General features: G+C 31.6%; 1 protein-coding gene across 3 annotated transcripts in view; it reads right to left on the reverse strand.

Annotated features, from left to right (window-relative positions):
• Nucleotides 1–492: 492 nt before the first annotated feature.
• LOC143258213 (cuticle protein 10.9-like) overlaps nt 493–14,329 on the reverse strand; it is a 44,949-nt gene continuing 31,112 nt past the window's right edge. For 2 of the 3 annotated variants that reach the window (XM_076517209.1, XM_076517210.1), the window contains exon 3: nt 493–1,221. In XM_076517209.1, the coding sequence (XP_076373324.1) occupies nt 871–1,221 (351 nt within the window). In that variant the 3' untranslated portion in view covers nt 493–870. The remainder of the gene's footprint in view (nt 1,222–14,329) is intronic. The other variant, XR_013032201.1, reaches the window with a different exon arrangement.

The raw sequence follows: 14,329 nt of genomic DNA on the forward strand, positions 1-14,329 counted from the left end.
TTCCAGCTATAACTATAAATACAATGTTTAAGACTACTGTAGAAGTTTATCTTTCTTAGTTTGTTGGGTGTAATGGGTGAGGTGATTGGGTTTTATTTGAGAACTTGGGAATGGCATGTACTTTTATGGAAGCTTGTAACGTAGATATACAATTTTTGTAAAGTTTGTAGGTTAAAGACTATCCTAATTAAACCTATAGGTAATAGATAAATAGAAATGGGTATTAATTTAGAATAGTTTTGTCTGATATAACATGAAACAACTGAACTTTATCCGAACTTTAGTTTGAGATCTCAGTGTTGGATATTAATATAGTATATTTTTGTCTGATATAGAATCACATAACTTGGTCCTAAATTGTAGTTTACTATAACAGTGATTGGAAAATATTGATTGAAAATATTTCTAAAGTCTTCCATTTTTATTTTTTGAATCAATTAATAGTAATGTAATTTTTTTGCGAGAGCAATCAAGGGAATGCGTATATTTTGCTATTTATAACGACTTTATTTGCAAGCTACATTAAACATCTAAAAGGCATTAGCAGTTTAACACCAGTCTCAAAAAGGAAAAAAAAAAGAAAGAAAAAGAAACAAAAGGCATACAGTATTTCAAATCCTATAGACTGCAAGTGGTTACAAGTCTATTGCAATCATATAAATAAATAAGGCAATGTATTGTAATTTAGCAGGACACATTAACGACTAAAGACTATACGAAAACCTTTTGGAGTTCAAAAGTTCAGTAAATTTGTTTTAAAGGTGACACATTACAAACTATTACTGCAGTGAAGAATATAACATGAAACTGGTTATTTGGTAGAGATCATCCTCAGTACTGCTAAATCTTATTTTCTGGAATGATAAAATTTTATCTAAGACCACGACTGTGAGACCCGTAGCCGTAGGGTATTTTTGGAAAATAATATGGAGGTGGATCTGGAGCAGACGATTGGATGAGGACACCAGCGGGGTTGCTAGTTTTGGTACCAGGTTCGTTTGTGTAGACATTAGCTCTGAATCCCTCGGGGCCAGCAGTGTATTGGACCTTCCTAATACGTCCATCTGCGTCAGCAACTTTGTACGACCCAATCACACGACCATATCCATTCCCTGATTCTTGGCGCGCGCTGAATCCACCAATGGCAGGTGCGACATAGTTAAAAACGTAAGGTGTGGGGATTGAAGGATACACTGGTTGATAAACATGACCGTAACTACCCTGTGGTTGATAGAGGGAAAAAATATTTCTCGTAATCTATATTTAGACTTCTAAGCATCACTAAGATACATAACGTACAATAAATAATAGTAATTCAGTGTTATGATTCCATGTTATTTATTTTATTTGGCAATAGATGACAGGAGAGAAGAGTTAATTTTTATTAACATTGAAAGTGCCATATCTCTCATTCCTTTATGTGTCTTTACATTTTTGTTAGATCTTCACAAAACCGTATGTGTATATTACATTATGTTTATGTCACTCTAAGCACAACTTTCTGATAACGTAAGAACAAAGCAACACATACGACAGCATTTGGAAAAATATTCCAAATTAAACTCGACCATGACGTAATTATTTAAAGAAATGTATTTACATATGACGGAACGTATATTTAATTTTAGGTTACCGTTTTTGGATTTTCAAGTTATGGGTTAGTAGACGTTATTAAAATATTCTATTTGCAAAATATATAATTGTTAAGAAATAAAAAGAATCTTTGAATTTTTATTTAAACATAATTATTCGGGTCTTAACAATTATTACTAATAAATTGTCATACTCACTGGGTAAGTAGGAATTCCTCTATATAAACCACCTTCAGATACAACTAGAAGTACCAGAACAACTAGAAACTAAAAGATAAAAAAAAATGTTTTTATGTGGACAAACATACACAAACATCAAATAATATAGAGTTCAGTGACTTACTTTTAGGACTATTTACTAGAACGTGCTCCATACAATCTCTCCACATTATATCAAATGTAAGTCTTTCCATACATGTAGTAAGTCTCTTTACATTGTATCAGGTGTGTTAATAATTCATCCTTACATGTGGTAGGTTTAAGAGTTAGTGTTTAAAATATATTTCTTCTTAAACGTAAGGAATATTAACATAACATGGGTGTCCACATGGGAGAAAGGATCGCTTGCACCCATCGAAAATGAAAAATGAGAAACAATTCTTTCTTGATTAACTCAATATATTATGTTGATTTAGACTTTGCCCCTCTCCCTGAAGAAATTCCTGCAGATGCCCATGAAAAGTATCACCAGATGTTGGTTCTTTGATACATTAGACTTGCCATGATTTGGTAACACAATTTACTTATTAACTTAGACCCTATTTATACCTGAAACATTTTTGTCTTGAACTGAACGAGTACTGGATGAATTTGTTACATACAGAACACTTTGTGTGACTTTTATACCGACGTTGATAAAACGAGATGTGACGTCATTGGTTTTACTAACCAAAAAAAGTGTTATTTCCATAAAATTAACGACAATTTCAGATCTCGAGTTCTAGTTTACAGTGTTGTTCCCCCTTTCCCCCTCGTTGAAACGATCAAGTTTGAGATAGGTCTATTTAATTACAAGTTAGACAATGAAGGAAAGTTGTCAAAAATAACAAGAGAGTCTATAAAAATAGTTTAACCGTTTCTCGATTTTCAGATATTGCGATAATACTGAAACATTTCATGTGGAAATTTCAATAAAATATACAATTGTTATGTACTTACACAAACGCACTTTCTGGTGTAATTATATACAAACGCTGGTCGTAAAACAACTGAAAACAATAAGATCTTATTGCATTACTGAATATGATACTTAAACAGAACTTTAATGCTGTGAAAACAATTAAATAACGATAAGGGAATTGTCTCGTAAACTAAGTAGAGTATATATTAATTTTCAACTTGTCTGTGTATTTCAAATCATATGTAAACCATCTCGTATAAATGTATTTTTTATATATTATTAACAGATTTAATAAATTAATTAATAATGTACATGTGTACAGTGAAAGATGTCACAGAGGTAGTTGAACAGTTGATTAACAAGAAGTTATTTTAGAACTTTAGTTAGACCTTGTGACTTTTATATGTGTAAAGATGAACGTTACATGAAAAACATGCAGAGGATTTAGTTTCAGAACATTACAAGGATAGTGTTAATCTGCAACTTTATATCTGTAACGCATGAGTTATTAAAGCTATTAGAAAAAAATATAATATTATTTTCAACTAACACGAAGAGAAATAGTGACAAACAGTACATAAAACATTATACCACCCCCATAAGCCTAAAATATTCAAAGTAAAGTTATATTGCATAGAACACTACATAATCACCGTAGGCCTAAAATATCCAGAATATTTAAACATTACACCATCACTATAGACCTAAAATATAGGGAATAATTAAACTTACATTATGTAAAATATTACACCACCACGTAGGCCTAACACATGCAGGTTATTTAAATTTATATCACATAAAACGTTACACCACCACCATAGGCCAGAAATATCCAAAGTATTTAAACTTCTGAGAAAGAGAGAAGTCTCATCTTTATGTTTTACATCAATTCCTGTGTTAGTTTACATTGTTAACAATATCGCTGTGTTAAGCATTTCCTGTATCGGTTTATTTTGGTACCAGTTTTGCTGTTTCAAAAATTCTCTGTATTATATATTATCTCAATAACAATCCTTCAGTTAATCAGTTCCTGTTCTCGTTCGTTATGGTAACAATTTTGCTGCTTCAAACATTTTCTGTATTAGTTTAATTTGGTACCAGTTTCATTGTGCTAACCCTTTGTTATTTAAAATATTTTTGTTCCGATTAGAACAGTGATGTTTTCATATTTCAATTATAAATATAATGAGTATCGTTATTATTTGCTTAAAATATGGTATGCCAGACATGTGTTGGAGATAATAATAGATTATTGAGAGAAATTTCTATTTGCATTCGCTAATACTCTAAGCCGTACAGATGTCGCTGCTTTATCTAGTGACGTAGCCATGATGTCATATGTGTCCATATTGTATACCAATTTGTTTTCTTTTTTCGAAAGTAAAAAAAACAAAAAACAAAAAAAACTCAACGTGCATTTATTTGCAGTGGCAAACACAAGACAAAAATTTAATTCTTGAAGCGCTACCTATCGGAATCATAAATATAAATAAAATATGATTATATTTGATGTAGCGTAACGATGATTAACTATAATACTTGAAGCAAACGTAGATAACTTAATTATTGTTCAAATGAAATAACAATATTTTATGGTTATTCTAATGTTTCCACACACTGCTGAACATACGACTTATCTGTCGCAACCAGGAGAGGGACAAAAATAATCTACCCCTTGTCCGGAACAATTATCTCTCGTGAGCTCGTTAAGAGAAGGAAGAGAGACAAATGTAATTGTTAGCAGTACTGATGCATGTCTTCTGGTCTGAATTTGTTCATCAACATATGCCGCTGGGTATAAGATAAGCACGTCGTTCGAACTTTCTATCTATATAAGATATGAAAAACATAATGACCACAGGCTAAGCGGAAGTACTTGAAATTATAATGGTATTAGCTTCGTTCCCTCACTGAAAATCAGCCTAAAATCATATCAGAAACGAACAGTGATTACAAATCTGTGTCATTATAAAATAAACAAACTTAACATTAAAAATACAGCAGTTGCAGTGGACGTAACTGTTTACAGTATACTTACAAATAAAATAAACAAAAAGGAGAAAAAGATTTAAAATACATGCAAATCATGATATTATATTAGGACATCGTTTCTTAGGTTATTGAGAGAGAGATGTTGGGTATCAGAGATATTTGTGTCTATTTATTCTTCAATGTTGTTTTTATTTATTTTATAACAACATAGAAGTGTTAATTTTTGATATCTAATTTCACTACTGAATTAGGGTTTCACATTTCTGATTATTTATATCTATATATAGAAGGAAACATAACGAACCCCGGTAAACAAAAATGAAACTGTAAATGAACTATCAAATCTATCTTTGTCTGACCCACTCTTATCTTCAATGGCTCACTGAGCCGTAAATACAACGTCTCACCCTCTTTATAAACCTGGTTTCGATATACTTGTTTCCATTTCGTAACTTTGCGTTTGACAACAAGCACGTCTTTGTGACCACCGAATTATTCTAAGATTACAAATGCTGTAAGTGTTCAAACCTAATGTTTACCTAATAAAATAATGACAGTTCTTTATAAAACACCATATTTTGATATCTCACCACTGTAAAACCATGTAAAGGAACAAAATGAACTGAAATGCGCATTAAAAATATTAAGTTACACTTTGTATTCCATATCGTTCTACTGACGTAATATATTTTTTTATAATTTATATGTATGCATTACAGATACAACTGGAGTGTGATTTGGTGATACTGCCGACAGAATATTCATAATTTGTGAATTATTTGTGTGAATGTGTGTGTGTGTTTTCTCATAGCAAAGCTACATTGGACTCTGTGCTGACTCCACCGAGGGGAATCGAACCCCTGATTTTCTGTGTGAGAGTTTTACATAGAAAACAACTTTTCTCTCATTTGATACGAGAGTTCTTTTAAAAATATTGGAAGAATATCGCGAAATAATGAAATATACTTTTTTTATAGAACGATGACATTTTAGTTCGCTTGTTTTCTCGAATATCTGTTTTCCTGACATACATAATTTATTTCCAAATTATTTATTTATGTTTCAGTGATAGTAACTACAAACGTTTGTTTGCATTAGTTGCTAGAATTCCATTATACTAGCGGAGGTACATTGATTATCCATGCAATATAATAATCACACAACACGGACCCTACAGGAGTATTGATACATTAAAAGAATGAATACTGGTATATTTAATAACGTAATATTTTGACACTCTTTATACTTCATTCTATAGCTGTCTTGTGATCGAGTAAAGTTCTGACACGTCAAGAAAAAAAGAGATATTTATCAGATTATTTCTTCAAACGGCTGATTAAAAATTAAAATTACGGTTTTCTTCGAGTAATTTGATGAATTTCTAGTTTAGATGGATCGTAGTTTTAGCACAAACCAGTTGAGTTATGTTTTTCTTTACATTCAGTTGAGTTGTATTCATAAAATAAAACGAAATTTTAAAGGGACAAAAAGAAGCTAATTAGCCTATCAAGAATGTCCTTTTCAGCTCCTAACAATAACCACCACTTACTACTCTAGGAAAAGTTCCTGTTTCCACCACTCTTGAAAGTAGCTTATTACAAAAGTCAACCATCCTGTTTTTAAAGTTATACAGTCTAAACTATAAACGACTGCTACGCTACTCTAACATGGATTTATGAGCTCTTGTTCTGTTGTTTTCACTGCTAAACACAAAAGTTTGTTGGATGTATATTATCAATAGCCTTAATAATCTTAAACACCTCAACTTATTCTTCTCTAACACTTCACCTCTCCAGATAAAACAATTTTAAAGATTTTAGTCTGTCGTCATAAATCAATCCCACCATTCCGGGTATCATCCACGTGGCTTTTTTCTGATAACCTTCTTGAGGAAGGAAGCCCAAAACTGTACACATCATCTCTAAATGAGGCTTTCAAATGATATATACAGTGAAACAACATCTCTTGTCGTGTATTCAATGCTACTTAAAATCCTGTTAGCTCTATTGGTAGCTGTAATACACTCTCTAGATGACGTAAGTGATTTTTATCACAATACCAAGATTATTTTTCTTGAACCACAGTATTTATTGTATTTCCATTTAAATTGTAACAATAAGTTGAACTGTGATAAACCTTCATAAATGACTTTACGTTATCAATAGTTAATCGTCTGCCACATGTTGGCTCAACCCATCAAATGATTTAAATCTCTCTGTAAATCTGCAACATCTTCGATACAGTTAGTCACCCAAAAAAATCTTAATATCATCTGTAAACTTCAAAATTTTATTAGTTATTCCAGAGTCAATATTATTAATACAACTCACAAACAGCAAAGGGCCCAGTTCAGAGTTCTGGGACACTCTGCTTGTAACTGTGATCCAGTCAGATTTAACTCCATTTATTACTTCTTTCTGTTTTCCACTCTCCAGGCAAACGTTTTGTTCAATTTAATAACATTTACCCCAAACCCATAGATTTAATTTCAGTAACATATTGTTGCTTATAATCAGTTGGGTGTTATTGTTAGTTAAAACCAGTCGGGTCTTTTACACGTTTACAGTTAGTCAAACCTTAGTTTTGTTCAGAATTAGTTGATTCTTATTGTTGTTTGTAATTAGACGAGTCTTATTGTTGTTTATAGTCAACTGATCTTTATTGTTGTTTACAATCAGTTCATTCTTACTGTTGTTTAGAGTCAGTTGAGTCGTATTTTTATTTACAGTTAATTGAGTTTTTTGCTTGTTTACAACCAGTTGAATCTTACTGCTGTTTACAGTCAGTTGATCTTATTGTTGTTTACAACCAGTTGAGATTTATTAATTTTTACAGTCAGTTGAGTTTTACTGCTGTTTACAACTAATTGAGTGTTATTGTTGTTTACAGTCAGTTGTATCTTATTGTTGTTTAAAACCAGTTCAGTCTTGTTGTTTACAGTCAGTTGCATCTTATTGTTACTTAAAACCAGTTCAGTCTTGTTGTTTACAGTCAGTTGTATCTTATTGTTGCTTAGAATTAGTTGGTTCTTGTTGTGCTTGTTTAAAACCAGTTGAGTCTTGTTGTTTACAAGCAATTGAGTTTTATTGTTACTCACAACAAATTAGATCGTATTTCTGCTCCAAACTACAAGGGTCTTCTTTGTGACGAATAGTTCGGTTTCATAATAACTTTCAACCAGATGAACTTGAACGATTCTTTGAATTGTCTAGGTCTTGTTCCAATCTGCTTGGTATATACGTTACTTACATTAGCTTGTTTTCATTGTTGCTCCCGACCCAATGGGTCTTCAGTTTACTTACAACTAACTGTGTTTTGATGTATTTGTCGATAATAAATAAATTATATTTTTCGAGAAAAGTTTGTTTGTTTTTAATGAGTTACAGAACTACACATTGGGCCGTGTGTGCTCTTGCCGATTACAGGTATTGAGACTCGATTTCTAGAGTTGTAAATCTGCAGTCATACTCCTGTGTTGGAGAAAAGAAAACACTTTTATTTCGAAATAAACATGTTAGAAGTTAAAGACAAAAGTTTCCTTGGTAATATGTGATATAAGATACATAATTATCAAACTGTGTGATAAAATTTCAGTTTATCTGTACCTGTATTTTATAAACACTAATTCTTTACTCGAAAGCTATCTTATTCAACATATGTTAAAACGGAAATAGCAGAGGTCTCAAGACTTAAGAATAGCCATTTGTAATTTAAAACTGCTGAGTAGAGGATGGTCAATTAGTCAAAAGTACCCGGCGTCTTTATTGTTTTTTCCAATCTAATACCTGGCTGGCTGGTGGTCGCGTTTATAATGCCTCTTAAGCTGAAATTAGAAGCGAATTTAGAGAATTAGCAAAACAGAGTTTGAACTATCACATCATCAGTCAACTATACTAATCACTGAAGTGATTATCAGCCAAGAATCAATTATTTACAAGAGGGGAAGATATTTTATAATTGGAAGTAATGGCTATCAACATAAACAGAATAACCAATTACGCACAAGAGGGAAGATGAAAGAAATTTCCTCTCTGAAAGTAATGGCTATCAGTATAAACAGAAGAACAAATTATTCACAACGGAGAATATAAAAAATAATTTTACATCCGTAAACACATTATTCATGTGAGAGAAGATAATAAAGGGGTAACTAAAAGCATGATTAAAGTTGTTTTTTTCTCAGGTTAAACTGCCACCAGTCTTGAATTAATGACCGATTGAACATTCCACCTCACGAATGTCATCTGAGTCTATGAAACGAATACCTAGCTGGTTGTCATTTTTTTACAGAACGCCAACGGATGAAAATCTCAAAACTGTTTCAGCAACATCACGTGTCGAACTCTCGATCTTCGATGTACAGCTGTTAAACGCTTATAGTTAAGCTTCGCTCAGACCATGTGTTTAGAAGGTTTCTCGGCGTTGTCACATAAACTGTTATATTTGTCTCATATGTCTCATATGTGTCAATCGTATACATTAATTGTACTGATTTGTATTTAATAAACACGTTTGTTTGCACACACAATATTCCAGTATTCACTTGTTATATTTTTGACAACTGAAAAACGAGTTGAGGAATTTTTAACATGTAAAATTGAACAGTATCATAAGGTATACCAGCTACACGAAGAGGCTAAATAAACAGTACCCTAAAGTATACCAGCTACAAGAATAATATAAATTAACTGTATCTTAAAATACAGCATATATACGTACAGCCGAGGTCTGTGTAGTGTAAATTCTAAAAGACTGAAATTTTGTAGAAAATGAGATCTCTCCTTCTATAGTTGGTCTTAGATATATCCTGAATAAGATATTACTGAGCTGCACACGTACAAGTAATTTAGTGCAAATTATGTTAGTGTTTATTAGTTCATAATAACATTATGGTTGTGTCCTTGTTCCGTCTAAGTTTCAACCTAATAGCTGTGATAAAAATGTGATTAGTATAGGTAATCATGACTCCAGACACGTCCAGCTCCACTCACTACTTAATAAAGTGAAACTATATAACTGTTCGTTGAGGAGAAACGGCAGAAAGCCAGAAAAACTTCAGTTAATTGAGAAATATAAAAACGATTCGTTGACTTTAGCAGTTAAACCTTTCCATTTTGATATTCCACTTCTTGTACAAAATCGTTCGCTATACGAATATTTATAAATATATTTGATATAAAAATGTTCTACTTTTCCTCGTACAATTTCTTGTACAAAATCGTTCGCTATACGATTATTTATAAATATATTTGATATAAAAATGTTCGACTTTTCCTCGCAATAAATCATTTGAACAACTTCGTTTCTTTCCTTGAAATTTAATCTCTTAGATAATCAGTATGAAATAAAAAAAAAAGATAATTTCTTAAGCGGTTAAGGTGGTTAAGGTGTTCGACTAGTAATCCCAGGGTCGCACCAAACATGCTTGCCCTTTCAGCCGTGGGGGCTTTATAATGTGACAGCCAATCCCACTATTCGTTGGTAAAAAAGTAGGCTAAGATTTGGCGGTAGATGGTGATGGCTAGCTGCCTTCCCTCTGGACTTACATTGCTAAATTAGGGTTGGCTAGTGGAGATAGTCCTTGAGTAGCTTTGCGCGAAATAAAAAAAAAACTAAAAACGAAATCAACCTGCGCTGCTCTAGTATTTTTTTTATTCTAGTTATGTTAAAAGTTTCACCTAGAATAACATATTTTTATGTTACATGAGCAACGAAACATAACTTTAAAAGCTAATTACGTTAATGTTAAAGTTCCATGAAGTTTTCCACTTTTCAAATTTGTTTTATGAATGTAAAAACTGAAACCCGTCCATGTGTGAAGGACTAAAATTATAAAAAATACATGCTCCAGCACCCGTTGATCATCGATAATTTTACAGATTTATGACGCTAAATTCCAGGGCTCGAATCGCCGCTATATACACACCACATGTAGCTGATTGTGTAGCTTTGTGCTAAATACCAACAAGAAGGGGACAGCTGTTATCACATTTATTACGCTCTACTAGGTTTGAACTGTTACGAAATGCTTTTCTTCAGAATTTTATTTTGAAGTATAAATTATGTATCTTATCAGTTTGTCAACTCAGTTTGAAAGATAAATATATTATTATGTATCTTATCAGTTTATCAACTCAGTTTGAAAGATAAATATATTATTATGTATCTTATCAGTTTGTCAACTCAGTTTGAAAGATAAATATATTATTATGTATCTTATCAGTTTGTCAACTCAGTTTGAAAGATAAATATAATATTATGTATCTTATCAGTTTATCAACTCAGTTTGAAAGATAAATATATTATTATGTATCTTATCAGTTTATACTCAGTTTGAAAGATAAATATATTATTATGTATCTTATCAGTTTGTCAACTCAGTTTGAAAGATAAATATAATATTATGTATCTTATCAGTTTATCAACTCAGTTTGAAAGATAAATATAATATTATGTATCTTATTAGTTTATTAACTCAGTTTGAAAGATAAATATAATATTATGTATCTTATTAGTTTATCAACTCAGTTTGAAAGATAAATATAATATTATGTATCTTATCAGTTTATCAACTCAGTTTGAAAGATAAATATAATATTATGTATCTTATCAGTTTATCAACTCAGTTTGAAAGATAAATATAATATTATGTATCTTATCAGTTTATCAACTCAGTTTGGAAGATAAATATAATATTACGTATCTTATCAGTTTATCAACTCAGTTTGGAAGATAAATATAATATTACGTATCTTATCAGTTTATCAACTCAGTTTGAAAGATAAATATAATATTACGTATCTTATCATATCAACTCATGAAAGATAAATATTATTATGTTTAGTTTATCAACTCAGTTTGAAAGATAAATATAATATTATGTATCTTATCAGTTTATCAACTCAGTTTGGAAGATAAATATAATATTACGTATCTTATCAGTTTATCAACTCAGTTTGAAAGATAAATATAATATTACGTGTACAAGATATGAACTTCTTTGGTTCCTTGATTTCACTGAACCTTTAATATCGTTAGTTTGTTATGAATTTTTCGATCTATATAAATATTACCCCAAAATCCTTTACCGTTTTATATGAAAGTGTGAGTTCGTGACTATCGTGAACATGAAAAAAGTAACTTGCGTAACGAAGTCCTTAATGAAATATAAAAATCACGTACCAATCAGAGTTCGACTGGTTTGGTTTGTTTGTTATTCGCAGATAGGTACACTATTTTTTTTCGCTTATCATTCCTAATTTTAACGGATATATAGTGGAGAATACATCTGGTCAATACCATCTACCGACAAGTTGTAGACCAGGGTTGGCCAAACTTGCTTAACGTAAGGGCCACATACGATAAACTTCAGATGTTTGAGAGCCTCAAAAGATGAACAAATATTACACACACGTTTTCATTGTTACACACACATTTGGTTATATAATTTTTTATAAATATAAGAAAAATCCTTTACGCAACAGTATTTATTCATGTATGTAGTTTTTAAACTGTTACTTTGTATTAGTTTCAGTAATCACAGAGTACACACATATATATATGAAATGTTTTCAAAATCCTGGCTGATTATTGTTTTAACTATATTGAGTGTATTTAATACAGTAACGAACTACGGAAACGTTTAAGAAAAATATGCAAATTTGCATTTCATTAACATTAAATAAGACTGCCAAAATTGAAATAAAAGAGGTAAAAACAGATGTTTTAATGATATTTATTTGCCTTAGTAAATGTTTGGTCAAAACATAGAGGAAAATATGCAAAACAATAAAATAAAAGATACTGTCTTACAAAATTTTAGTCTTATTATAATATTTTGACAATACAATTAAGACTATTTAGGTAGAAAAGTTTCCATCTTGGTTGTGAGTCGTTGATGCTGATATGTTGTCAATCGAATTAATTGTCAGATGTTGATTTGTAAGGATTGCACGATGCTTCGGCTTCACAAACTTCATTACAGAGTACAGTGATTCACAGCAGTATGTTGTACTGAAAATTGAGATGAGTCGCAAACTGTTTTTTTTTTTTTTTAAGTTCAGGATATTTTATTTCTGGAACTTGCTTCCAGAACTCAATTGTAGAATGCGATTTATGGATCATCTTTAGACCCAGGTCCTCCTGTAGTTCTATTAGTTCCATTTCCACAGCAAAAGATTCTGTAATTAAAGGTTCGAGAACTGGACAACCATCAAATCAACCATGAATGGATTTACAAAAAAAAGGCAGAGCAGGGCTTCAACTTCTGCAAGTCCTCAAACCTGTCTAGGAAATTATCAAGCAGTTTTTGAAACTTATCTTTGTATTCTTCCAGTTTGTGGTATTTTATTTCAATATCAGGGAATGTATTTACTCTCCTTTTGAGAATGGGAAAGTAACTGAAGTTTGTTGACAATATGTCTTTTTGAAAAAGTCTTATTTTATTCTAAAAGCTGAAAATTGTCTGAGTAAGATCAGAAACAATCTTATCCTTCCCCAGGAGTGCCAAGTTGAGAGTTTGTAGATGATTCATTATATCAGTAAGTAACATTAGATCTTGCATCCATTCATCATTTTCTAGTTGAAGATAGAATCTTTTCTTCAAGAAAAGTAATAATAGACTCCAACATATACACAAACCTATTTAAGACATTGGTGGTTGACAGTCACCTCACAAAGCAGTACAAAGAGACATTACTGGGTTTATTTTCAAGCTCCAGTTCTTCAATAATATTTTAAATTGTCGGTGGATCTACCCATTTACTCGTATGAAATTGACCATTTCAAGAACATATTTCATAACATCTTTATATTTGAAGTATCTGGGTGCCAGGTGTTTACGATAAATAATGCAATAAACAGGGAGAAAGTCTGGAAGGCTGGGATGACTTTTCATAAGTGCAATTAATCCTGTATTTTTCCTCACAATTGTAGGTGCGCCATCTGTTGCAACACTGCCGAATTTATCCAGTGGTGCATCAGCATTTGTTAAGGCTCTTTAAACCGCATTTTTAATGTCGACACCACGAGTTGTTTCTTTTAGTACTACTAAGTCCAACACTTCTTCTTTCACAGTTACATGAGAGGAAACATAACGAACAAATACCGCCAGTTGTTGGTTGTTTTGTATGTCTGTAGATTCGTCAAGGACTAAGCTGAATGCAAGGGAATTCTTTAAATCATTTTGCCTGCAACATTAGCATTGATCTGGGAGATACGTCTCTCTGTAATGTGGTGTGAAGCTGGTGTTTGTGTTATTAGTCGCTGAAGTTTTGTGTTATTTGGATCTAACACTGCAACAACTTCATCTATATTCTTCTTAACAAATTCACCATCAGAATATGGGCGTTTAGCACGAACAATATTCTATGATATAACAAAACCAGCTCCGGTCGTTGTATCAACTTCCTTACTGAACGTTGTGAACAGTGTCTGCTGGCTATTTAGTGATGATTTTAATACAGTTAACTTGTTTTTCGGTAATTCGAATTTAGGTGGATAATCCGACGAAAAATTTTTATGATTTGTCTCATAGTGGCGTTTCAAATTACTGGTTTTGCAATGACTGAGTAACACATTGCAGATAAGAAACAAAGGTTCACCTTCTTTAACGGTGAATGCAAAA

This window comes from Tachypleus tridentatus, chromosome 7 (genome assembly GCF_004210375.1).
Source record: "Tachypleus tridentatus isolate NWPU-2018 chromosome 7, ASM421037v1, whole genome shotgun sequence".
NCBI lineage: Eukaryota > Metazoa > Arthropoda > Merostomata > Xiphosura > Limulidae > Tachypleus > Tachypleus tridentatus.